General features: G+C 44.5%; 1 protein-coding gene and 1 long non-coding RNA gene across 3 annotated transcripts in view; one reads left to right on the top strand and one right to left on the bottom strand.

The window, feature by feature from the left end:
- Nucleotides 1–17,082, top strand: part of SHISA7 (shisa family member 7) — a 33,495-nt gene extending 16,413 nt beyond the window's left edge. For both annotated transcript variants that reach the window (XM_083707771.1, XM_083707772.1), the window contains exons 3-6: nt 799–953; nt 3,614–3,679; nt 11,351–11,503; nt 11,982–17,082. In XM_083707771.1, coding sequence (XP_083563897.1) covers nt 799–953; nt 3,614–3,679; nt 11,351–11,503; nt 11,982–12,601 — 994 coding nt within the window. In that variant the 3' untranslated portion in view covers nt 12,602–17,082. The remainder of the gene's footprint in view (nt 1–798; nt 954–3,613; nt 3,680–11,350; nt 11,504–11,981) is intronic.
- On the bottom strand, nt 6,233–6,768 carry LOC310829397. The gene is made up of 2 exons (XR_014557254.1): nt 6,641–6,768; nt 6,233–6,262 (listed from the first exon to the last, which is right to left on the bottom strand). It is a non-coding gene; the product is annotated as an uncharacterized lncRNA (long non-coding RNA).
- Nucleotides 17,083–26,525: the final 9,443 nt, after the last annotated feature.

The following is a 26,525-nucleotide window of genomic DNA, read 5'->3' as shown; positions in this document are numbered from 1 at the left end:
GCCGATTGGAAGGTCGGTGGTTCGAATCCCTGCAACAGGGTGAGCTCCCGTTGCTCAGTCCCAGCTCCTTCCAACCTAGCAGTTCGAAAGCATGCTAGTGCAAGTAGATAAATAGGTACCACTCCGGCGGGAAGGTAAACGGCATTTCCGTGCCCTGCTCTGGTTTCGCCAGAAGCGGCTTAGTCATGCTGGCCACATGACCCGGAAAAACTTCCTGCGGACAAACATCGGCTCCCTTGGCCAGTAAAGCAAGATGAGCACCGCAACCCCAGAGTCGTTTGTGACTGGACTTAACTGTCAGGGGCCCTTTACCTTTACCTTTTAAAGGGGGTTTAGACATGTTTATGGAAAGCTGTCAACGGCTGTTAGCCACGATGGCTCTGTAATACCTTGAGTATCAGACACAGTATGCCTCTGAACACCAGTTGCACAAGTGGGGAGAGCTCTCTTGCACCCCCGCCAGCACCTGGGGCAGAGTTTTTTTGCTGTAGGGGCAACACTGAAACTAAGGAGAAGCAACTGCCACCCTCTGGACAAACCTTCACTGAATCATGCTATACTGTAAAGATACTAAGGTGGGATGATAGCTCAGTTGGTAAAGCATGAGACTTGGGGTCGTGGGTTTGAGCCCCATGTTGGTCAAAAAGATTCCTGCATTGCAGGGGGTTGGACTTGATGGTCCTTGTGGTCCCTTCCAACTCTACAATTCTAGGATTTTATGAATGAAGTGCCTCAATCCAGCCCAAACACGTGCCTTGTTGTCCCTTTCACTAACACTTCCTTTCTTTTCCTGGCCAGGGCACTGGTTGACATTCTCAGGCATCAAGCAGGCAGCAGCTCGTGCTCTGAACGCAACAACAGCCTTGTCATTAACTCAAACTTCCAAGACAACGGTTCAGCTCGTCCCCCGAAGAACCTGTACAACACAGTGAAACCGTCCAAAAGCAGCCATGGTATGAGAGGCAGCAAACCGCAGGCAGCCTGACAAGGCGAGGGATGGCTTAAGATTGCTAGATCCTGCATCAGCTACCAACCTTCCCCAACAGCTTGATCTGCAGAATTTTTTTATTAGAATTCGAGGAAGGATTTATTTAATATCATCCATCCTAATAAACACTTTCCCCATCTCCGAAAAAGCTTCACCCTGATTGAGTTGCTGTTAAAAGCACAAGTACAGGCAAGGATCTGTGCTTCTTTCTTTCTGGTCACTTGGTAGCCTAAGTGGCGCATGGGGCTCAACTGCCAGGAGGGTGACTGTGCTAAAGGAAAGAAAGTAAGGGACTCCATGGGGGGGGGGGTGCCATGGGGAGTAAAAGAGATGTTTATCTTGGACTGTATAACCAGGTACTTGACCTCCAACCCCTTTTGATGGCAACATCATGGCTTAAAAGAGATAATAAGCCAATACCTTGGCTTAATCCAGGCATAGGCAAACTCGGCCCTCCAGATGTTTTGGGACTACAACTCCCATCATCCCTAGCTAACAGGACCAGTGGTCAGGGATGATGGGAACTGTAGTTCCAAAACATTTGGAGGGCCGAGTTTGCCTATGCCTGGCTTAATCAATACTGTGTGAGTGCACTGAATATCTAAGTGAGATTATTTGGATGTAACACCAAAACTATGGTTTGTAGAATCCCAACCAAGGCTTTGTTATACTGTATGAACCAGCGCTTTTCAACAAATCATGGTTTGTGAGTGGCAGCCAGATCAGAACCTGAAATCACAAGTTTACAGACCGGTGATTTGGTGTCACATCTGAATCAATGACCATGGTTACGTTGTTCCACTCTCAGAGGCTTCAGTGTGGGATAGCATCCAGAAATATTGAGGAAAGTGGAGGAGGGAAGGGAATTGCATAAACTATGGTAAATCTTGGAACACCAATTATGGTTTGGAGTCTCAGCTAATGTTAGCACAAACCATGGTTTCATGATAACGTATGTGCCAACCCCCATGAAGAATCACTTGGGAACTCCCCTTCTCAGCCCTCTGAAGCAAGGAATGCCATATAAATGTAACAAAAAAAATGTCCTCCCAAGCCAGCAAAACTGGGATCAAGAACAGGGCACCTTTAAAAGAGGTGAAGGCCTCACACCCCATTTTCCAACAGCAGCCTGAGCTGGCCTCTCCATGGACCCCAGGAATCTTCCTGTAATCTATCCCCTATTTTCTTTGTGATCTACTTCTAGCCCCTTCTCTTACTATTTTTGTTGGAATATGTTAACTCCTGCTCTTTGGAGTGTGTGTGTGTATTCTCAGCAGGAATTAAGCTGCAAAAGCTTGTGGGGAAACAGCCTGTTTGCCATAGCAACTGGTTCTAGCTGTCTGGCTGTCTTTGTGTCGGCTTGAAGATTAATATTAGGGTTGTGGGGGGAGGGCCTTATTGAGACATGAACTGTTTTCTTTCCAGGTAGAAAGAAAAGCCTTCAAGTGCTCAGGAGGCGCTTTTGCAGTTTCCCTCTTCCCTGCTAAATGCTCCCTTCTCTCCCAGGAGCCCAGACACACCTGGCCTCAGTTATTGGTTTTAGTAGCAAACTCAGGGGTGGTGAGTGCCAACAAAGTTGTAGGCAAAGCCAGGGCCACTGGCAAACAAGGGGGGGTGTCGGCATGCTGGGGAGGTAGTCCCCAGATCCGTCTCCTAAATTTATTGGGCTCCAATGCCAGAAAGCCAGGCTGCCTTCTTCAACCTCTCCCTCCCTCCCAGCCATCAGATAAAGCATGGTAGCCATGTATGTTCTATGAGAGGGGTGGGCAATTTTCAGGCTTGTAAGATTGCATTTGTTTCTTTCACTAGAGACCTAAGGTCCACCAGGTACAAGAAAAATGCTGAGGATTAAGGAACAGGGTGCCTCTGAGCACATCACACAGTCCCAGGAATCTATTAACGGTATCAGGAAGACCAACCGTTCCACAGAAAAATCCACTCTTGGTCCCCCCAAGCATTCTTTTTTAGTAGCTTAATTGGAAGGGTTTTGTTTTTTAAAAAAGGTTTCTTGCTATTATTTGTCAACTGGGAGTCAGAGAGCCCTTGCTAAACTCCTGCAAAACCTCCAGTAGATCCTGATCTACCTTCTGCGCTGCCTTGCTCTACATAGCAGGTGGGGAGAATGCGGCTGCGGTCAGGTTCTGCTGGGAAGAGTGCAGTCGCAGTTGGGTTCTGCTTTTGGGCTTCCCATAGGCACCCTTGAGAACAGGATGCTGGACTAGAGGGGACTTTCACCTGAACATAAGCAGGGCCCTTCTTACGTTCAATATAAGCATGCATCATTCATCCCTTTCAAATGATGGTGTGATCAGTTCGCATGCCTAGTTCTGATCACAATCCCAGCCTGCGCTGATATTCTCCCAGCCCAAACCCGGTTGTGAAATTTCCCAGCTACAAATAAATAAACTAGCTAATGTTAATGCAGCCACACTGGCCCTGCAGACCAACGTTGCCAGAATTGTTTGCAAGTTCGGAGCGGATATTTTCAGTCTGTGTTGGGTGGCCTCTAGTGGCTGCTCGAGGCAGATAAGAATGATCTCCAGCCTTAGCAGGTGAACGTTGTTAACATGGTCCTCTCCACCACATACACACACTTCTTTCTCTCGCTTTCTTTTTGCCTTGCAGATAACATGCATCATAATTACATCCACCTGAACGTCAACAGCCCCAAGCATCACACGGCCACTCTGGGTAAGTGCTGGGAGCACCTAGGCAGATGTTACTAGGCAGAGTGACATCTTAACAACTTGCTGATTCTCTATTGACTTATTTATTTGTTTAAATTAAAAATGATGATGATGATGGACTGCTTTTTGGATAAAAAGCCCTCCTGCCCCCGAAGTGGCATGCAACAATTTTTAAACCCTGAACATTATACTTTTGAGCACCATAAAACAGAGGGACATAAGGCATACAGCACAAGATCAACAAAGCTAATCAGGGAAGCAAACCAACTTTAGTTGGAAGCTCATTGAAACAGGATAGCCTTTACTGCTTTCCCATAAACTGTCAGGCAGGGGGGCTAAAGAGACCTTCCAACAAGGGAGGATGTTCTGGAGTGAATCTAGGTGCCCTACTGGAGAGGGACCATTGTTCAGGAGTAGAATATGCAAAGTGCATGTTGTACCCCTGACCACTGGTCCCTCTCCAGTGCAGAAGACCCCAGATTAAAAAAGAATCAGGTAGCAGGTTATGTGAAGGGCCAAGGATGGGGAACTTGTGTGTCTTCCAGATGTTGTTGGACTCCAACTCCCATTCAGCAGCAATGGATAATGGGTGTTGTAGTCCAGCAACATGGTCACCCTGGTTCCCCATCCCTGTTCTTTCTAGGTTATATGTACACCTTATATTTAAATAACTCTTAGACTACTGTAACAGTCTTGGATTCCCACAAATAATCATGAGAACTGTAGTTTATTCCTCAGCCACAGAGCTGCAATCCACAGCACCCTTAACAAACTACAGCTCCCGTGATTCTGAGAAGTGGTTTAAGAGTGCTTTAAAGGTAAGGTGTGGCTGTGAAAGAGAGTTGTCTTCAGTCAGAGTAGCCAATACTGGGCTAGGTGATGGATCAATAGTCTAACCTTATATAAGACAGCTTCCTGACAGGACCGGCTGCAGGTCCGAGAGGGCCATGAGTGCCCTCTGGTAGGCCCTATCCTCTGTTGGTTGGCTTACCTGGAGGAGGGCAGCAGTGGTCTGAGAAGTACCAGGTAGCTGTGTCTAGCTGCCATTTTTATTATGCACAATGCCCCCAATTAAGTGTCACTCTACAGCATTGTGGGAAATTTAAAAGGCAGCTAGACTCAAACACCTGGCATTGCCAGGCCATGAAAAAATACATTTTAAAGGGGTTCAGGGCAGTTATTAGCGGTGGACCCTGCTGCGGTGCTGGTTCCTTGGTAGCTGCCCCAGGATATTGGCGCCACACCTGCTTTCTGTGTTGCACAGCTGAGAAGGCGCTGTCTCATATACACACTAGGGGATTTGGAGTCTTCCTGGATAATCTCAGTGGGGGAATCAAAAGCATGGTGTGAAGGGGGGGGGGGGGCTCATATCCCAGGGCTGTGTAGGCAGGTTGCCAAACATCTCGTCCACCTGCTTGGAACTGCCAGCACTCATTCTTAGGGAGCCGAAGTTGTGGTGACTGAAGGTCTTGCAACATGCTGGTTTTTTATCTGGGAAGGGGGAGGCTGCAAACCACGTTCAGAGTCTGCAACAGTCAAACGTCAGGCCCATCCTTCCTCCTGCTTTCCATTAACTTAAAGGCTATCGGGTAATTCCAGCAGTCAGGGCAGCAGGGAGAGCGCTCTGGTCACTTCAAAACGAGCTGTTTAATTCAGCCTGATTTGTTTGCGGAAATGTTAGACAGTGTTGGTTAATTTATGAGCATTCAGTCTGATTTGCTTGTGAGGAGGTTGCGTCAAGCAAGAGTTACCCTGCACTTTCTTCTGCCTTTTCCTGCCACTTTCCTTATTGCAAAAAGCCTGATCCTTTGGGGAAGTGGGCTTGTTTCACAAGAGCACCAAATCAGCTTTAACAGTGCAACCTGAATTTACCGGGAGGTGATTCAATCCTACCTGAAAACAGTGACAGTCTGGAAGTGGCCTCTGTCCTTTGGGTCTTACAAAATCCAGTGATGCCCCAAGTTCCAAAGTTTATTAAAGAAGATTATAAAGGGAAACGAGCAGACAGGCAGTGAGTATATAAAATAAAATAAAACAGCTTACTGGTCTACCTAAATATGTATTGAGCAGGATGATATTTCAAGCCGACTTACTTAAGGTGCTTCCAGATCTGTCCATCATCACTCTGTCCTGTTCATTCAGACTTCTCAGAGTGTCCTCATGATGTTGTCCAACATTTGCACTTACCTTGGGATTTCGCCCCTGTGTTAAACTACTTTGAGCTGCTTAATTTCCTGCCACAGAAAATCCAGTACAGTGGTACCTCGGGTTAATTACTTAATTCGTTCCGGAGGTCTGTACTTAACCTGAAACTGTTCTTAATCTGAAGCACCACTTTAGCTAATGGGGCCTCCCGCTGCCACTGCGCTGCCGAAGCACGATTTCTGTTCTCATCCTGAAGCAAAGTTCTTAACCTGAAGCACTATTTCTGGGTTAGCGGAGTCTGTAACCTGAAGCGTATGTAACCTGAGGTACCTCTGTATATGAGAAAATGGGCATTTCCTTGATCTGCTTCCTCCATGCAGATAATCTGGCAAACACAAAGCAACACGTAGGCTAATAGTATACTAACAATATTTATATAACACTATAACTGTTTCTTACGGGATGCGGGTGGCGCTGTGGGTTAAACCACAGAGCCTAGGACTTACTGATCAGAAGGTCGGCGGTTCGAATCCCCGCAACGGGTATGCTCCCGTTGCTTGGTCCTGCTCCTGCCAACCTAGCAGTTCGAAAGCACGTCAAAGTGCAAGTAGATAAATAGGAACCGCTCCGGCAGGAAGGTAAACGGCGTTTCCGTGCGCTGCTCTGGTTCACCAGAAGCGGCTTAGTCATGCTGGCCACATGACCTGGAAGCTGTCTGCAGACAAATGCCGGCTCCCTCGGCCCATAAGGCGAGATGAGCGCCGCAACCCTAGAGTCTGTCACGACTGGACCTAATGGTCAGGGGTACCTTTACCTTTACCTATAACTGTTTCTTAATTCACAGTCATAAAACATACAATATGTACATGGAGTCACGAACTAATAAGAGTCAGGTAGATATTCCATGAAAAGAAATGATCACATTAATATTTGGCCATAAAGAATCACTGAATATTGAGGCTAAACGCCTTCCAGAGTTAATATCCTATACAAAATTTTGCCGAGAGTGAGCTGGTGCAAGATGGTGCTATAAGCACAGCAACACAGAAGAATGATGGTAGGTGCTCCAAACACAGGAACAGAGTGCTCTATACAAAGCAACAGCAGCAGAACAGTCCTTCCAGGATAATAGACTGTTTCAATAAAAGTTCTTCATCCGCTGGCAATAATATAAAATAAAATCCATTACAATAAAATACAGTGATTGAAATGACATACCTGCACATTCTATAATGGGTTGTGATACAATAACAGATACACTACCAAGTCAAATATCCACAAAGGTACACTAAATAACCGTGGATCAGCTGTCACTCAAAAGTGTAGTAAGCTGATACTGTTGGCTAAAACCTAGTAGCATTGTGAAGGCCACTAACAGGTGCATTGAATTACACAGAATTATGTAGAATTTAAAGGTACAGCATCCAATATATAGCAAGAAGAATACAAACAACAGCCATCTTAACAAGAAACTTAAACAGAACAATTAAAGTCTAATTCAGTATTTAATCCCCCGGGTGCAGGGATGGAGGAAGGGGTGTTTGGGCCACCCCAGGTGTCACCACTGAGGGAGGTGACAAAATGCCGGGCGGCACTCACCGTGGGGCCTGCAGCATGCCCAAGCCACACGTCACTCCTGGGAGAGACACAGAGTTGCTTGGGTGTAAGCAGGGTCCGCGCTGCCCAAATAGTCCGCCCACTGCCTCCCCCTCAGCTGTTTTTAAATCAGTTGGGCTGACATTACAGTTGTCCACTTAAAGTGGCCAGCTGAAGAAGCCTCAGTTGATCCTGTACTCATTCTATTGCTTTTCCAGTAATGCTACTGGGGAAGCAGAACAGACATCCCATAACCATTCTGGGATTCTGTGCCATGTTCACCTTATCAGGTTGGATAAATGGGATTTTATCAGATGTGTCTCCCGCTTCATGTAGGTCATCCTTGCAGTTTCCTGGGAAAACAATAACAAAATCTATGGCTATGGCTGCATTTAAGATGAGGTTTGAATCTTGTGTATCAGAGGAAAGTGGTTTACAAAAATGTAAATAACATCACATTAAAATGCTAGTGGGTTCTCATTAAGACAAAACTACAAACTGACATGGAAATGTGGATAACTGAATTTAAATTGGGGGGGGGGGATAAAATGGATGGATTTGCCCATCTCTAGAGACAACACAGAAGGCAGAATTGAGTTGGGAACAGAGTGGGAGAAGACGGCCAGGTGGAATCGCCCCTCTCTCTCTTTCCAGCACAGTAGACAGAGGAGAGGAGAGGAATGAAGGGAGAGAGGATAATGTCAGTTTCATCTCAGGACTGCTGATCCTGGCAGCCACTGTGCTTTGGCAGATGGAAGTGAATCTGCTCAGTGCTTAGCCAAGTGCGGAGGCAGGAGATTTCCCAGGCAGGCTCCCCGTCTCCCAAGCCTCCTTTGCTTTGCTACGGTCTCTTGCTGCCCCTGCTTGAAGTAATTGAGGATGGGGCTTTGTCAGGACACGGCATGACTTTTCACACAGAATCCAGCCCTGCATGGTTCATATGAAGCTGCTGCTACGTTTGTAAAATCAAATTGTCAGCTTAAAGTTTAGCAGAGTGTATTTAGCAGAGTGGAGGAGTGGGGAGCTTGGAAGCTGGAGCTAACCCACCACCCGTCATTTGTTTTATTTGTACATCACTGCCATGGTTTAGAAGGCTAAAATAAAATAAGACAGGACTCCGATTGGTACAGAGAAAAGGTTCTTTTCTTAAGAGTTACTTCGTATCCACAAAGATGGCTTTTGATTCTAAGTCTACAACATGAGAGACAGTTTCATGGCTGCCCCGTGCAGAAGGAGAGCAAAGAGAGATAGAAGCATGCAGAAGCAAGGGTAATAATAATAATAATAATAATAATAATAATAATAATAATAATAATTTATTTATACCCCGTCCATCTGGCTGGGTTTCCCCAGCCACTCTGGGCGGCTTCCAACAAAATACTAAAATACAATAACCTATTAAACATTAAAAGCTTCCCTAAACAGGGCTGCTTGTAGATGTCTTCTAAAAGTTTTTGCAGCTTAGGTTTCAGTGGGAAACCACAAAGTGTAGTTGCCCTATCATCTGTTAGACTCAACACTGCCCTCTACTGACTGGAGGAATGCAAGATTGCTCATACCCAATAGCTGCCTTCTACTGAGTCATATGCCTCAGTGAGACAAGTGCAAGTAGCTTGGCCATAATAGGCGTATGTTTAGTGCAAAACAATTTAAGAGTATTTTTTTTTATTGTTACTGAGGCATTATTTTGTGTTTTACAAATTATTTAGCTATGACACTCATGAAGGATAAATAACAAAAGAACAAGCAGTTCTTCATGCGGAAAAGAGTAAACGAGTTAGTAGAGAACCTGCTGTGGGGAAAGACGAAATTGCCAATGAAGACCAGCTAATAATGCTACAGCCAAGTGGGAAATCAACTCATGGAAAAGCAGAATACCTCCTTAACAGAAGAGGGTGTCTAACAAAACAACCTGTGGTGGACTCCCATCCATGTCAGTGGGCCCAACCCTCTGCTCCCTCACCCACCCACTTGCTCCCCTTGTTGTGGTTTGGCCCTGAGAGAGGGGCTGAGGCAAGGAAATAATCACATATCATTTTCACGTTCCAACAATGCTCTAGGGCAGTGGTTCCCAATTAGCTAAGTACTGCAAACTCCTTGTTTTCCAAAAGCCAATCATGGACTTTTGATAATTTTGATGTCCTATGGTTGTTACTGTTATGTGAATGGTGCCATGGGGCCCTTGGGTGGGTCACGTGGACTCCCAATTGGGAACCACTGCACTAGGGCACTGTGGAAAAACCAAAATGGTGGGCAGCTTCCCAGCCACTTGCCTCCATGGCAACACTGAAGAGCCCTGCCAGGACACATAGACCCCAGCAACTGGCTGCCCCAACACATATCCATCACATTTTGCAAGCCCACACTGGAAAGACTGGTGCTGCAATTATGTTTTAGTTGGAAAAAGCCACTCTGAGGGTGAGGGAAGAAAGAGCAAGGTCAGCTGCTCTTGGTTGTCTTGGTGTTCCACTTGCAGCTGACTTGATTGTAATCAGGAGAGGAAATGCCAAGGTCTTCTTGGTGGATGAGGTTGTCATGGAGGATAAGGCAATCGGTGGCTACTAATCCTGATGGATATGTTGTACCTGCCTTGTTGAAGGTTATATGCCTCTGAATATCGGTTGCTGGAAACAACAGGAGGGAATAGTGCTGTTGTGCTCAAATTCTGCTTTTAAGCTCCCCATAGGCATGCAACGACTTCCCTTCTTCCCCATCCTCCTTTAATTTTCCCACCATTCCTGCATATTCTTATATATCCATTTAGATCTCTTTCTCTCCTTTCTGCCTTTATTATATATTATACTGCTGAATTTACCTTAATGCTGCCAGCGTTTTCACTTGTTTACAATTATTTTCCAAATACTCCACAACGTTTCCCCACTCCTCTTCACATACATGGTCTTCTTGCTCTCTTATTTTACCTGTTAGACTTGCTAACTCTGCATAGTCTATCATTTTTAATTGCCCATCCTCCTTTTTAGGGACCTCACTCACCCGCCATTTTGGGGGCTGATAAGATCCGAGCTGCATCCCTTGTGTTCTTATGTCCTTAAGGTGAAGGTGAATCAAGGGAGAGATTCCAGACCGCAGGCACCATGAAGGGGAAGCTGTGTGAAGTTCAGGCAGGCAGCCCAAGACATTTTGGCCCCTGAGGCAAACCCCAAAATGGTACCCTCTCCCTGCCAGGGAAGAAGGGGTAAGGGAAGATCTACATCAGGATCAAGGGGTCGGGAAGAAAGATGAAAATCAGGATCTGCTGTCTGGTAGATCCTGCCGCCTGAGGCAGTCACTTCACCTTGCCTCATGTGTGGCCTGGCCCTGAGTTGAGGATTAACTTGAATGCTGTTTGCAGAGCCAACAGGAGAAGCCTTATGATGAGAAGGACCCTTGCCTTTCTCATTAGTTAGGGATTCACCAGGTACTGTCTGAATTAAGCACATGCTCTGGGGAACTTAACAGCCATCATTAACCATGTCCACAAGAAGAAGAAGAAGAGTTTGGATTTGATATCCCGCCTTTCACTCCCTTTAAGGAGTCTCAAAGCGGCTAACGTTCTCCTTTCCCTTCCTCCCCCACAACAAACACTCTGTGAGGTGAGTGGGGCTGAGAGACTTCAAAGAAGTGTGACTGGCCCAAGGTCACCCAGCAGCTGCATGTGGAGGAGCGGAGACGCGAACCCGGTTCCCCAGATTACGAGACAACCGCTCTTAACCACTACACCACACTGGCTCTCTAACAAGAGTGTGGGAGGACAGTATATTAAATTTGGGAATGCCAGAGGTTGTCAGCATTGTCACTTGGATACTCAGTAAAAAATGACAAATGACTGAACAGCAAGCCTGGAAGCAACTCGTCTTACTAAAACTCCAAATGCCCTGGAAGTCAGTCTGAGTTGAACTAATATGCTTTCTCTTCTTTCTCTGTCCCCTAAAAGATTGGCATGTGAACCACACGCCCAGCCACTCAACCACGAAGTACAACACCCTCAGCTGCTCTCGTTCTTTCCACAATCTTTCCCATCTGCCCCCGTCATATGAGACAGCCGTCAAGTCAGAACTTAACCGCTATTCTTCACTCAAGCGCTTGGGTAAGCTGGGAGCATTTAGGAAGGGAATACTGGGAGGATATTGTTGCTGATCTTCTCCAAAGGCTAATAACTTGAGCCTTTTTCCTCCACGATATAGCAATCTCTTGCTTTCTTTATCATCATCCCTGACCCTGTTTTCTCTATACTGAAAATTTTCACACTTGAGTTTACATTGCCATTGAGCCTCTCCTGGGCTCCTTGTGTGACCTGCCTGGCTGTTGATAGCACAGAAGAAAAACTGCCTTTATAATGCAAATGAGAATTTTAGCCAATGTATGTATTATAAATTGTTTGAGGGCCAAATCAGATGTGATTTTATTGCTTTATCAGTCCATTTCACATACTGATCATGAGGTGTGTGTGTTTCTTGGGAGTGGAGGGTGTCCTGTTTCCCCCTTCTCTTTCGTCATCTTCTCACCTCCACCAGTCCACCTTTTCATCATTCAGTGACATCTTACTTATCTCCCCTATCTCCCAGCAGCTGAGAAGGACTTGGATGAATTCTATGCCAAACGGAGGCATCTTGCCGAACTGACCCGAGGGACTCTGCCCTTACATGCCATGAAGATGAACTACGACACGGATGCTTACTCCGAGAAGTCCCACAACCCGCGGCGCGTCATGTCACAGGAACACATCCTTTCCGATGGTGGCGGTGGAGGGGGAAGCTACCGCCCATCTCACTACGACTACACCATTCCTCGAGAGCGTGTCATATCTCACGAGCACCTCCTCTCCCGTGAAAACTTGCATTCTCAGGAGCGCCTGCTGTCTCCTGAGCGTCTTCATCAGCGTACAGGTCCCTTCCAGGAGATGCATCTGGGCCACCAGAAGGCCCTCTCTCAGACCAACGTCTGCGCCAGCAGCACTCCCATGCTTGAGCACCACCACGTGATGATGAAGAACTCTCACCCCACTTCCAACAACTCCCCCAAGGCATCTGCTCCTTGGGAAGGCAGTACTAGCCAGGCTGCTGCTACCCGGCGCCAAGGCTTTGCAGCCAAGAGGCAAAGCACCATTGATCAAGTCCAGTTCATCCCTGGGCACCACCCAACCCAACACCTCCCTACTGGCAGCAAGAACGAGGTCACCGTGTGAGAGGCCCCTAATCCCCAACTCAGGTTGATTTGACTTTTCAAGGCCATATTTCTCTACCCTTTTCTGCTCCACCCCACCCTTTCTTTGGTGCTCACCATCTTGGGGCTCCTTTTGTTTTTTTAAAGCCCTGTGGCCTCCATCTTGGTTGATGTCAAGTCCTAGTCTGGTCTTTGATAATGATACCATCTCAGTCTTCACGGGCTTTTGATGGTGTCCAACCGACCTGCCAGGTCTTGACAATCTTTGATGATGACGTTGGCTGTCAGTATTTAATGACATCAACACTATGGCTCATGGTCAAGATGCAATGGTGTCAAGGCCAGCTTGGTTTCTTAGAGGAAACCTACTGCACAATCTTGGTCAGTTTCTAAAGATGTCAAAATTAGTAGGTCTCATGTATTAGATTCTGCTGCTATCTCTTCCCATAGTCTGTTGACATCACTGCTGTCCAGATCTGATTACATCAAGGCTGAAAGAGACTAGGCCTGTGGATCCTTCACAGCATCAATAACGTAGCCTTGGTGATAGTTTTGGGTCATGTTATAATTGCCAGGTCCCATCAGTCGTTGATAACAACAACACGTGTTGTCCGTCAACATTTGATGGCATCATTTCTGTGGGCTTTGTCTCAGACTTTTGAAGACTGAAGACAACCGCTGTGGATTTATTATGAGGTTGGCAAACTCTGTCTCTGGTACTCCAAGCGCTGTGAGCATTGCCAACCCTTGTGGATGCTCCATTGACCAACTGACACCATCAACACCATCAATGGTGTCAACACTGTGGACTCTGTCAGCTGCAGATGATGTAAGCGCTGTGGGTCTTGTTGACCTCTGATGCCCACACCATCAACATTTGATGGTGTCAACACTGTGGACCTTTGATGACATCAACATTATGTGACTTGTCAGTTATAGATGATGTCAACGGAGAGAACGTTTTGTCAGTATATTGATTGTGATATCACCCATCAGGGCATCACATGGACTGATGACGTCAGATGTGTAGGTATTGTCAATACTGTATGATGTTGGGGCAAAACAGTCGTACCAATGTTTGAAAAGGCCTTGTCAACCATTTGATGATAGTACTGCCAATCTTGATGATTAAGAATGATGTCAAAGTTCCTGTGCCTGTCACCTATTGATGATTTCAGCACAATGGATTCAGCCAGTAGCTACCAATATCAAAAGTAGCCAGGCTCTGCAATGATGTTGACTTTTAGTGACTTCATCACTGTGGGCCTCATCCACCTTTGTTGACATCACTGACTGCTTTGAGCTCATCCACTTCGAACGAAGTCACCTCCTTGGGGCTTCATCTGTTTTAAGCTGGGATCAACACCTTGGACCTAGTTCACGCCAGCACCTTTGTAGGAGGGCCAGGGGCATCTGGCCCTACTGGTGCACAACATGAGGGCATAAATGATCTGATGGCATGGCCACACCATTTGTTCATGCCGTGGCAAAGGAAACAGATGTGAGCCCCCTCCCTGCTCCTTCCTGACATGCCCTCCAAGACGGGAAAAGTGGGTCATGGTGGGCAACCTTCTTGTCTTTTTGCATCCAATATTGAGTTTGGTCACTACTTGAAGGTGCAGGAAGTGGAGCTTCACACACACCCTTTGCAACTCTCATCCCACACATCCCATCCTTATAACCTTGCCAGGACTCTGCCCGTAAGGGATATAGGGCAGGGTCAGGTCCACCCTCTCCCTGCTTCTGCTGTACATATCTTTATATATCGCTAGCACTCTTGTCAATTTTTCTAGTGCTTTTTATTTACCTCCCAGTTACTGGGCGTATCCATCAATGCCTGTTCTTTGGTTCTCGTGAGTGTAGCTTTTAAAGGAGTCTCGGCTCTTTCAAACATTATTCTAATAAACAAACTTCCCACTATCCCTCCCTTTCCTTGCCCCCAATTATGCTCAGGACTCTTAAAAATTTCACTTTTACATCTTCTTTCTAGTAACTTTTCTGATTTATTTTTTTTAATTAAATGAGGAGATATAAAGAGTATGGCCAGCATTCAGCAGGAGATGAAAGATAAAAGTATTTTTAAATGGAATTGGTTTTATTAATAGTATCCTCCCTCCTGAGTCTTAAATTTCATTCTTTAAATATTTATTTCACGTTCTGGGCTGTTTTAGCTGAAAGAAGTGTGCCTAGATTGAATTTTTATTTTCAGATGCTACTTTTGTCAATTTAGGCTACAATCCTATGCACATTTACTCAGAAGAAAGTCTAATTTAACTCAGTAGGGTTTACTTCTGAGTAGACATGTACAGGATTTAATGTAAATCAGTTTTGTTTCACCTACCTCTGTCAACGGGTGGAGTTTTGCAGGGGAACCTAATTTTCTTTTTTTAAAAAAATGATAGAAAGTATTTTTAAAATAACATGCTTGATAGTGGAAATATTTTTGTTTTCTATTTTCCCCCTGACTCTGAATGACTCTGCCCATTCAGACTGGGGCAGAGAAAGGGACACCATTTGTACTAGAAAGGAAAAAAAGTGAAATACTGAATTTATATCAGCAGGTTTATATACCTCAGAATTAACAAGCTTGGCAACGAACTTTTAGTCAGAGGGACAATCAAGTTTTAAGGATAAAATTCTGGGCAATATATCAAAAAACATCGCTGCCGAGATCAGAAATATGTGAGATGCTGAAGATTTTGGAAATGTATGACTCTTTCAAATGTCATCCGTTTCCAAATACAGGTGGATTTTTGTTTCAGCACTTAGTTTCGATCACTTTATTTTCTCTTCATTTTGACATGACTTTAGCTTTCACTCTTGCTCCTATGTAACTTCTTAGAGATTCCCAGTTCAGAAAAAGCTACAGCCTGTCTCTATTTCTCCCTCTAGCTGTCCCTGATGGGCCCTGTATAACGTGTACATATAGCAGTGCCAGGCTGTAGTTTAGGGTACTGTAATTCACCCCAGTAGCCCCTGGAGGGGCAGATAATGATCCTCTTGCAGTCTAAAGCCATCTTGCGCACATCTCTGCCTCTTTTCCTCCTTGTTCAGTACCATACCCCTTTTTCTTCCCTACCAAACTCTAATCAAGGGCTAATGAACCCCCACCTTCACCCCGTTCTTCTTTTTGGGGCTGGCGGGTTATATTTTTCGTTTGTGAACTTCTCAATGCAAAACCTTGAAAGAGGCAATGGTGATGGGTACAATATTCTTCTGAGAGAGAGAGAGCATTGTTGGAAAGGGGCACTTGGTAGGTAACTAATTTGAGGACTTGCAACTCTGGAGCAGGATCTGGGCAGAATCAGAGAGCAGTCCATTTTGTTTTCAAACTTACAGCCTTGTGGGAATTCTTTCCACATGGACTAATCTGTAGGAGATCCCAAGCATGTGGCAAAGGATGGTATGCAGCAGTTTTGAATTCCTACTGCTTTCACACTAGGGCCCTTTTAGTGCTAAGGGAGACACTGTTTCCACACAATTAGAGCTTGACCACACTAGAGTTTATTGTGTGTTTGCATTTCCTGTTTAATTTGCATAGTCCACATGATGTTACCTTAAAATGACACCACCCTTGATGCTTCTGCTCTGTAAATTCAGGTTTACCTGATGCAGAGATAATTAAATAAGTTGGGAGAAATCAGACTCCAAACAACTCCACTCAGGATCACAAATGAATTGTTTCAGTGTTTCTGGGTGGGTGGATCAACTGTACTTTCTGCTGCTCCCCTTTCTATGCCCACTAGTTCCTCAAGGATTTCGTTTCTTTTTTTGTTTTCCACCTGAATGGAGGAATGTATATTTTTCTTTTGATCTCTCAGATTTGCACAAAACCAGAAAGCTGCATGAGCAAATCACATGAACAAATTCAACACCCGATCTATAGAGCAGCTATCTGGGGGGGAAATGTGCTGAGAGCTTACAACTGCTTTCATGTCTTTTCTAGCCTGCTAGTAAGCACCACTAGGAGCTTAACTTTATATTTCTATAGCTTTGGATCCCTCAGATGTTAACAAAACTGGAAAACTGCCCAAGCAAATGACACTCGCCATATTTCTAGCTAGCTATGTGTATCTATTAGATATAGATGTTTTCTTTTCATTCCTCAGATTTGCACAAAACCAGAAAATTGCACAAGCAAATTTACAATTGCCTGTGTGCTTTTGTACACTTCTTGGGCAGGGAAATTTGTGTGCATGCCCTGTCGGCATTTAGTTGGCATTACAGAATCAGCAGATTAGAAGGCAGGGACAAACATTAAAAGGGACGCCTACTGGTGTGAATTGGAAAAACCTAAGTTTCTCCACATATACAAATTCAAATATATGCTGGTGTGGACCAGTTTGGTATAATTTGAATGTGGGGGGGGGGGGAGTGGAGTAACAGCAAAATAATGTTCAAATGTGGACGAGCCCTTAGAGCAGGGGTGAGCAACCTTCTTCAGCCATGGGCTGGTCCACCGTCCCTCAGACCATGTGGTGGGCCGGACTATACCGTATTTTGGGGGAAAAAAGAACGAATTCCTATGCCCCACAAATAACCCAGAGATGCATTTTAAATAAAAGCACACATTCTACTCATGTAAAAACATGCTGATTCCCGGACCATCTGCGGGCCGGATTTAGAAGGCGACTGGGCCGCATCTGGCCCCCGGACCTTAGGTTGCCTACCCCTGCCTTAGCGGAAATTGGAATTATGGTAAAATGGCATAAGCATTTAATATAACACAATATATTATCCATAGTCAAGATCCTCCTATTGTTAGTCATAAGAAAGGCCCACCAACATTAAGCACAAGTTTCCTTTTGTAGCTTCAGCCTGCTTTATTTCTTCCACCTGATGAAGCCTGTTTGGTAATTAGCAAATAACAACCTGTTAATTGCACCTTGAATAGCCTCTCTTGATTGCTCCAGTAGACTTTAATTGCTGGTTTTCTCTTGCTATTTTTATAGTGAAATTGCTTTATTTTGCAATATGTATTTTTAAAAATAAATAATAATAATGAAAGAAAAGCAGTCATTAAATCAACTTTCCCTTTAGGAACCCAAACTAACACAGGCATATTATTGAGAACCCCTTATAGACTTCTAGGTTTTAAAACTTCAGCGCACACACAAACCAGTTTATCATAGCTCCTAGCCCAGGAGAGGCAGAAAGGTCAGGCTGCTTTCCTTGGTTTAAAGCTTGCAGGCAGCTGAAAAGAACAGCAACAGAAGTAATCCTAAAAGCAGACAGATCTCACTTATAACCTGATTGACATAATGTTGGATTTTTATTTAAGATTTTTAGCAGCCAGAAGGCCTGGGTGAAGGCAGCAGGAACCTGAGGAAACTGTTCCCACATAATGAGGCTTTCCAACCCACAATCTCTTGGACTGGTTCCAAGAATGGGCAGGGGGACACAAACTTCTGAAAGGTGAGAGCCCCCTAGCCCCATAAGTGCCAATGCCTTATCAGGTCAGCTATCACAATTGTGCTTGAAATACACAGGGGTGCATTTTTAGAAGCTGCATTAATGTTTAAAGATCCATGAAAACATTGCGAGCCATTTTCTGAGGTTTGGAGCATTTTTTGATGAGGTTTGTTCTGCCAACATATATCACTTCTGCGTTTCTCTTACAAATTGATAGGAGTACAATTGTACTCCAAGAGAACTGTGGGCAGCAGCTGGGAGGTGTCCTATTTGGTAGTGGAATTAGAGGCCTAGGAAGACTGGGAACACGATGGAAACGGCAGGATTAATGTAGGGAGTAATGTTCATTTAGTTGCTTGGCCTTCCCCTGCCCCTGGCCCTCAGAGAAACCAGATCATTATCACTAAACCGGAGCAAGTGACAATCAGGTTTTCTCTGGATTGACGTTTGCTCCAATTTATCACTGAAAAGCAAGTTGTCTGGCAGAAAACAATGGGCATATTAATATGTGTGTGAGAGAAGTGACTATTCAAAGTGTGAGAGGGCAAAGCAGCCAACTCCTAGGGGTTGAGGGGTCTTCGCCCCCCCATAAAATATTTGAGGGGGCTGCCCCCCCAGTTGATGGGCATTGCCATTTCAAATAGTGTGCGTGCACTGTGTCATGTGACCTGGCCCCTTCCCCCCCCCAACATTTTATTCAAGTTGGCATCCCTGGTGTTAGATAGGTGTGACTTATTATGGGGAATGTATGGGAAGCGGTTCAGACAGTCCTTTCTGTTATGGGAACACAGGAGAGAGTTGCAGAAAACAGAGTGAGCAGGGAGTGTGTGTCTGTGTGTTCCTGGTTTTGAGGAATGAATGGCTAATCAACAAAGATTGCTTCATTTATTTTACGGCTGGCTGGTTCTAGCTAGCCTTGATTACGACTTCCTCAAAACGAGCTTGTAAAGGGGCCTCTCCACCATCTTGGGCACCTTCCGCTGCTGCTTTCACTGCTCTTCTTGTAGTGTGAAATCTAGAGAATGTAGGGTATCTTTTGGGATGACCTTTTCCAAAATCGATTTCCTTTCTAAGATTGTTCCTTTAAGGGCAATCTTTTATTCTAAAATTTCACTGGAAATTTCCTTCCTTTTGAAGCTGAGCTGTAATCTCCCTCCCTCTAGAGTCCGTGAGGAGACTTCTTCCTTCAGCAGGTGTGTTAGAGAATCCATACTTTTCCTAGAAAAAATTTGATGTATTCCTGTTTGTATAATTGACCAGCTCTTTCATCAAATCACTGTTAGGTAGGATTCTTTCTGTTCCTAGAAATGACTCCCTCATCATAAAATTAGGATGGTAGTTGCTTCATCCTAGGGATGGGTACTCCTTCCCTCTAGAATGAAACTGGACAACTTCTAAATTTGCCAACAGACCCCTCCTTTTTGTGTTGGATTAGAATCTTGCACTTTAAAAAGTTGGTTTGTTATAGCCCTTCTTCTGGGGTTAATTTTCCTCCTTTTTAGAGTTGGATCCAACCATACTCTTCCAACTACTTCCAATGGCAGGCTGAGGGGCCCTTATTGTGTGAAAAAAGGAAAAAAAGTTATGGAGAACTTCCATTGCCTGCTGGCATGCATACTTATCAACAGCTGTGATTTTGGTTAGGCTTTTTGTTTTGTTAATAGGAGAAAAAGAAGAACCATGTATTATAAATATATATGTATATGTATTGAACGGAGACTGTTTGGGAACCACTGATGTCTCTTTCGCTCATGAACCATGTGACAAAATATTAAAATAAGCCATACACACGGTCATACCAGCAAGCCCAGACCTGAAAGCATCAGGTGCTCATCCCAGTTCACCAGTGGGATGAGATAGACTCAATCATGGGTGGGCTGGGAGGTATGTTGGCGAACCCAACAAAGTTGTGTGCAATATGTGAGTGTTAGTGCCCTGGATCTTCCTGCAGCATGCTTCTCCCAAACATTAAAATGTGGTACAGGGTCACTCCCCACCTAACTAGTTTTCTTTGTGGAAAAGTTCATACAAGAAAGTAGAGGGTTACAGTAATGGGTGAACCACAGTGTACTGGTGTGTCCCATGGCTGCTTGAACAGTCTCTATTCAGTATGCAAATAATGTGTGGCGTGCTTCTAGCAATAAGGTACAGGGGTTATCTTAGAGTAGGAAAATAATAATATATGAAGCAGCCCACAGTGGCCCTTCTGAATGAGAGGGAGAGAGATCTCATCCCACCCCACCCCACCTATGTACCTGAAGACCAGGTGAGAGACTCTGCAAAGCCATTGAGGGTTAGGAAGTCCTAACAAGCTACATGATGTGATTAGCAACCCCACACATGTGGGAATTAGCATGTTGGACGGTGGGGGGAACAGGGAGAGATTTCATTAGCACCAGTACTCAAAGCACCTGGTGTTTAATTTTGTTAAAATCATTATGTGATTGGCCATGATTAGCAACCACTGCATTAGCATAGTATTCAATTGACATAATATATGCAGTTATACCCTTAGAAAGAGTATCCAAAACAGTATGGGGTATTCGGGGGAGAGAAGCATGAACTGCTTGGCCTAGGGGGCCTGTCGAGGATTGAAAGGTCTCCTTCATACACTAACAGCAGATTTACATTCAGTCTCGTCTCTGTTGCAGCTTGGTTTGTTTCAGGAGTTGTAAAATATGAGCATTTTCCTCTGAAAGAGCTGTGTAACTTTTGATTAATTTTCACAGATACTGGGTATCCAATGAAACAGTTCTGCTAGCACAAGAAACTTTTATGTGCTCAGTGGAACTTCTCCAGTCTCTCATCTCCTCATGTGTTACCTCCATGACCCCAAATTCTGTCCTGGAGGCTTTGGGTAACAGATTTAGTGGAAGTATGGGGTGGTGGTGGGGAAGAAAGAGTGGGAAAGTTCCATTGCACAGCAAAAAGCCCCTGTGCTAGCGGATCTGTTTTGTTTGATACCAACCATTATTTGTGAATACTAATCAAAAGTGAAGCAGCCATTTCAGAGGAAAATTCTAGTATTCTGTTTTGTTAGGTGCATGGGGAGGAGAGACGTACTGGAGAATGTGGGTGGTACCTATTTCACTTCACTGCTTGATCAACAGAGATCATTGCAAAGTTGTTGCTCTGTAGGTTGAAGCCAACCACATTGCCACTGCAACCCTGCTTCTTGGAAAACTCTGGATTGAGACCACAGCACATTGTGGGGGTGGGGGTGGGGTGGGGTGAGGTGGGGCCAACTGTACACATGGGTAATTCCCTGGTTTTGCTTCTGGATATTTTAAACAAAAAGCAGCCACAGAAAGCTGAAATTGGGAGTGGAGGACAAATGGAGAGAAAAGGAGCTTCCCACTGGTCCTTCCCTTCCTGCCCCTGGTCCATTCAGAATGCCCCAGATGTTTTTAAGAATGATGTGCAGTGCCTGCATCATTTTCCGTAGAAATGGGGAAGCAGTGGTAGAAATAGTTTTGAACAGAAGAACAGGCGAAAAGGTTCAACAACCCCTCCCTTCTTCCCAGGTCACAGACACACCCTACATTTAAAGCATCCTTATACCACTTGAACAATCATGGCTTCTCCCAAAGAATCCTGGGAACTGTGGTTTGTTAATGGTGCAGAGAGTAGTTAGGAGACCTCACAAAGCTACAATTCCCTGTATCCTTAACAAACTACAATTCCCAGGATTCCTTGGAGGAAGCCATGTCTGTTAAAGTGGTATAAGAGTGCTTTGAATGGATGATGTGGATGTGACCACTCTCTTAATTACGATTTCTAAGCCTGCTTTGCATTTAAATTAAGATGTTGGGAGGAAGAATAAAAAAACTACCGATCATATGTACATTCCCATTCCACTATCTTTCACCTTCACTGTCCCTTAAAGAGTAGATGTCTCCTCAACCACCCCACTTCCTCTCAACGTTAAAAAAAATCACATTGCACACAACTTTCTGGGTGCCAGATTTACCATGCAATCCAGTGCATCATTACTCAGAAGTAAATTCCATTATGTTCAGTGGGATTTACTCCTAGGGAAGTGTGTATAAGACTGCAGCCTTAATCAGGTAAAATTAAATGCTATTTAAAGCACCAAACAAAAACAACAAAACACACATGACCATTTACAAAAGAGTACAAAATTTAACCGAAACAGGTTTCATCTGGTAGGAGTTATAAGCTCCATAGTATCTGGGCTTATTTTCCCCAGGCCCAAGAGTCGATGTTGTTTAAGGGACAGATCCATTTGTTATAAAGTTTCTCTAGAATTGCTGTAATTTTGTTTTTCAATAAACTAATGTTTCCAGCTGCTCCTGGTGGATTTTTCCCTCTTCCATTGATAGATAATGTTCCTGAAATACAGATGGCTCTGGAATGGCTAATTAAATGGGGATCACGTTTTCTGGGGGCAGATGCTTCTGTAGAGATCTATCATAATTTTGCACTAAATACCACACTTCTATACAGTTTAAACACCCTTTAGCTTCAGTTACATTCTAATATGCATCTGGCTTCACCATCAGGGAGTTGCCCCAGGTGGTAGATTTCAGGCAAGAAACTCAATGAATTGCTTTTAAAACTTTTTTTTGGAAAAGTAAATCTTGTGTTAAATGTCTTTGCACTCATTTCTGTAAACTGTAGTGATACTGGAGTTATAAAGCTGGGTTTGGGAGTGCCAAAGTAATGGGGAAGGAGTGTGCTTTGTCATAGTAAAACCTATATGCATACATAAATACATCACAACAGCATTACCAGCATTACCAGTTTGGGGAGAATTGTATGGGGTGGGAAGTAAGGGCAGTTGAATCCCACCTCCCAATGGCTTGGTTTGGTCATGTGTTCACTCAGACAGGACCAAGTGTACTCACTAATCAACACTGAGATAAACAAGTACATACAACTGTTTGATGTCTAATACATTCCTCTGCTCCTATTTATCATGTGTACAGAAACAGAGATAAAATTAGTAAAAATCCTCAACCCTGCATGTTAACATTTATTTAACTATGCATTTGTTTTTGTTATCTGCCATGCAGGTGGCACTTCTATAAGACCAGTCTGCTAAAACCATAAAAAGCATAATAAAACAGTCAAATCAAACATATTTGCCTTAACAGTGCAATCCTATGTACATTGACCCAGCAGCAAACCCCATTGAGCTCAATGGGATTTACTCCCAGGCGAGTGTGTATAGAATTGAGGCCTACAGGCAAAATATGCCCAATTATAAGGCCCAATTATAAGTCTGAAATCAAGTGTATTATCTTAGCAGAAGTATATGTGTGCCAAATGCAGCTTTCTATCTGTTCTGCAAGTATCCTAACAGTTCCCACTGCATGCCCCATGAGTGAGCCTGTTGGTAAGGCTCAAGTATTTTTATATATGTAATATCTATCTACAATATATTGGTTGTTAGTATTATTCTAAGTATAGCCTTATTTTATCAATCATAGGAGTGATGTCTATTTTAGCTCCTAGGTATCAGCCTTTTAATTTTTTATTTCCTTTGTGTAAATTTTTGGGCTGGTTTGGCCATCCTCAGCTGCAAGACCCTTTTCCTAATTCTGTTTATTAGGTAGATATAAATCTTGTTCCAAACCAGGAGTGGAAAACTTCAGGCCTGGGACAGAGGATGTGGCCCTCCAGGCTTCTCTACCTGGCCCTCAGAATTCTCCCCAGACACATCTCCACATGCTTCACACCCTCCTTAAGTATTTGTACCTGGCTGGAATGTGTCCTTGAGCTCCCAATAAGGTCTCTTGCTTGTCTGGATGGAGGAGAGAGAGCTGAAGGAGTAGAAACTAGCCTATTGTACAAAGGAAACGTTTCCATTCCTTGCTCTGCACACTTTTGCCTCTGGCATATGGCTAGCCTAGAAGGTTATTGTGCTCCTCCACAGCAGCAAAAAGTCAACTATGTTCCCAGTGATTTATGTATATCCGACCTGTTTTACAAGCACCAAAGGACAGTGTTTTAGCCACATAACAATATTGCAGCAGTAGGTTCAGGATAAGAACCATTATGAGATATTCACAGCTGAGCAGCGATTTGAAGCTGATTTTTTTCACATCCAAACCTAATACTTTATAGCACGATCCTGCTCAGAAGTGAGTCCTGTTGAATTCAATGGGGTTTACTCCTGGGTAACTAGGGTTAGGATTGCAGCTGCTCTACACCAGCTCTAGGAAAGATATTGTGTTCAAATTGAGACATACATACTAAAAACAAAACACCCCACCAAACACACATACACAGAGCTTTGCCTTTCATTGTGGGTGCCCCCCCCCCCCCCGCTCTGCCTGCTTATAAAACATGCAGAAGAAGGGGTGGGGGGAAGGATGCTGAGCAAATGAAAGATTTGAAAATGAATTGACTACCAGCCTGGGGAAGCAATACTGCAGCAACCAGATTTAATCCTTGTGTGGATCAACGACAGAGACGTGTTGAGAAGTACCGGTACATGTTATTTAACATTTATTTCAAACATTTTACAGAACTTGAAAGTTCCCTGTCAACCATCTGAAGAAGGGAAAAAAGGCCAGTATGTTGAAACATCAACCCCAGCTAAAGCATGCTGCTGCCAGTTCTGTATTAAGCACTGTTAATATTTGAGATTATCTCCCCTGCTTCAAATATGACTGGTTGAATTAATATCTATCTCCACACCTCATTCACATTCAAGATTATCTCCCTAAGCAAGCAATTTGCATATATCACCTCATTAGTATTCTTCAGCAGCTAATCTCAGCTCATGCTGTGCTGGGGATCACCCCCCTCCCTAGTAATTCATTAACATTCAAGCTTACTTTATTATAGCAGGGCTGTCAGATAGAAAGCCAGGGATTGATTAGGCCTCATGGGGTCTCCAGCTTAGCCTGCAGCATCCTTTCACATTCCGCCCAATGCAATCACTTTCAAGGCCACAAGTGGATGCTCTTTCCACTAGCTAAGCACAGGGACTCTTGGCAATGGCTGCTATTGCATCCCAGGGCATCAACCCCTCTTGAATTGCATTCATGACTATTAAGTAGTGAAGTGAGCATAGCACTGAGTAACATTTGCTACAATCCACAACCTAGTTCCTGCTTTATTTTTGTTCCTTTTTGTTCCAGTGCCCCACCCCCAACACTACTTGCTTTGAAAACATTTCTAGTTCACACATACAAAGGGCTTCACAGGAATCACTCACAAGGAAGTAGGCAGCGGCAAGGAACCTGTGTGCCTTCAGATGTTGGTGGACTAGGTAAAGGTAAAAAGGCAAAGGACCCCTGGATGGTTAAGTCCAGTCAAAGGCGATTATGGGGTTGCGGCGCTCATCTTGCTTTCAGGCTGAGGGCCCGTGTTTGTCCACAGACAGTTTTCCAGGTCATGTGGTCAGCATGACTAAACCACTACTGGCGCACGGAGGACCGTAATGAGTGCCAGAGCGCACGGAAACGCCATTTACCTTCCCGCTGCAGCCGTACCTATTTGTCTACTTGCAGTGGTGTGCTTTCGAACTGCTAGGTTGGCAGGAGCTGGGACAGAGCAACGGGAGCTCACCTGTCATGGGGATTTGAACCACTGACCTTCCAATCAGCAAACCCAAGAGGCTCAGTGGTTTAGACCACAGAGCCAACTCCCATCATCCCTGACTATTGGCCATGCTAGCTGATGAGAGTGAAGCGAAGGCTTGCCATATTTCCTGACATGTCCTGGTTTTGGGGTGTAAAAACGGCGTTGGGAATTTTTTGCTGAATCAGCAAAATGTCAGGTGAAACCCGGATGTATGGCAACGCGATGGGAAAAGCAGCGGAAACAGCTCGAAAAGCTTAACATCACTATTTGGGGGAGAGGTTTTCCTAAAACGGCTCCAGCAACACCTGGAGGACCAATGTGATGCATCCCTGAAGCAAACTCCTACTATGTGCTTTTAAAATGCATATGGTGCAGATGCCTCTCAAACTTGCCCCTTCAGCAGGACCATAGCATGGCGGAAAAGGGGTCTATCCCTTCTCCTCCTCCATGGACCCCATCTGCTGTTAGCCATGGAAAAGCAAAATTTGCTAGCTAAGAAATGTAACAACCCAGGTTTTCTTCTCTGCAACTCGTAGCAGCTCCCAATGAACAATGTTGCTGCAGCTTAGGGGAATGTGGCTGCACCTCTTCACCTTCCATGGCTGCCCAGAAAAGGGCTTCTGATGTAAACAAGGCTTTATAGATCAAAACTAGAACCTTGAATTGAGTCTGGAAATCTGATGATAATGCTGTATTCTATTGGTATGCAGCGAAGGCAAAATGGTAGCTTTACATTTATGCACAAAAAACCATGCAATAATAATCTAAGGCCTTTTTTCATGTGCCTCCTCCGCAAGAGGTCCAGAGGGTGGTAAAAGAAGAACAGGCCTTTTCTGCAGTGGCTCCCTGTTTGTGGAATACAGTACTGTCCCCTGGGAGGCTTGCCTAGCACCTTCATTATACACCTTTAAGCACCAGGGGAAAACGTTCCTCTTCAACCATGCCTTTGGTGGATTAACAACCTATATTTTTCTAAA

The sequence above is a fragment of the Podarcis gaigeae genome (genome assembly GCF_964106915.1).
Source record: "Podarcis gaigeae genome assembly, chromosome: 13".
Taxonomy (NCBI): domain Eukaryota; kingdom Metazoa; phylum Chordata; class Lepidosauria; order Squamata; family Lacertidae; genus Podarcis; species Podarcis gaigeae.
The sequence above is the reverse complement of the archived record's forward strand: the minus strand, read 5'-3'. Positions and strand labels throughout refer to the sequence as shown.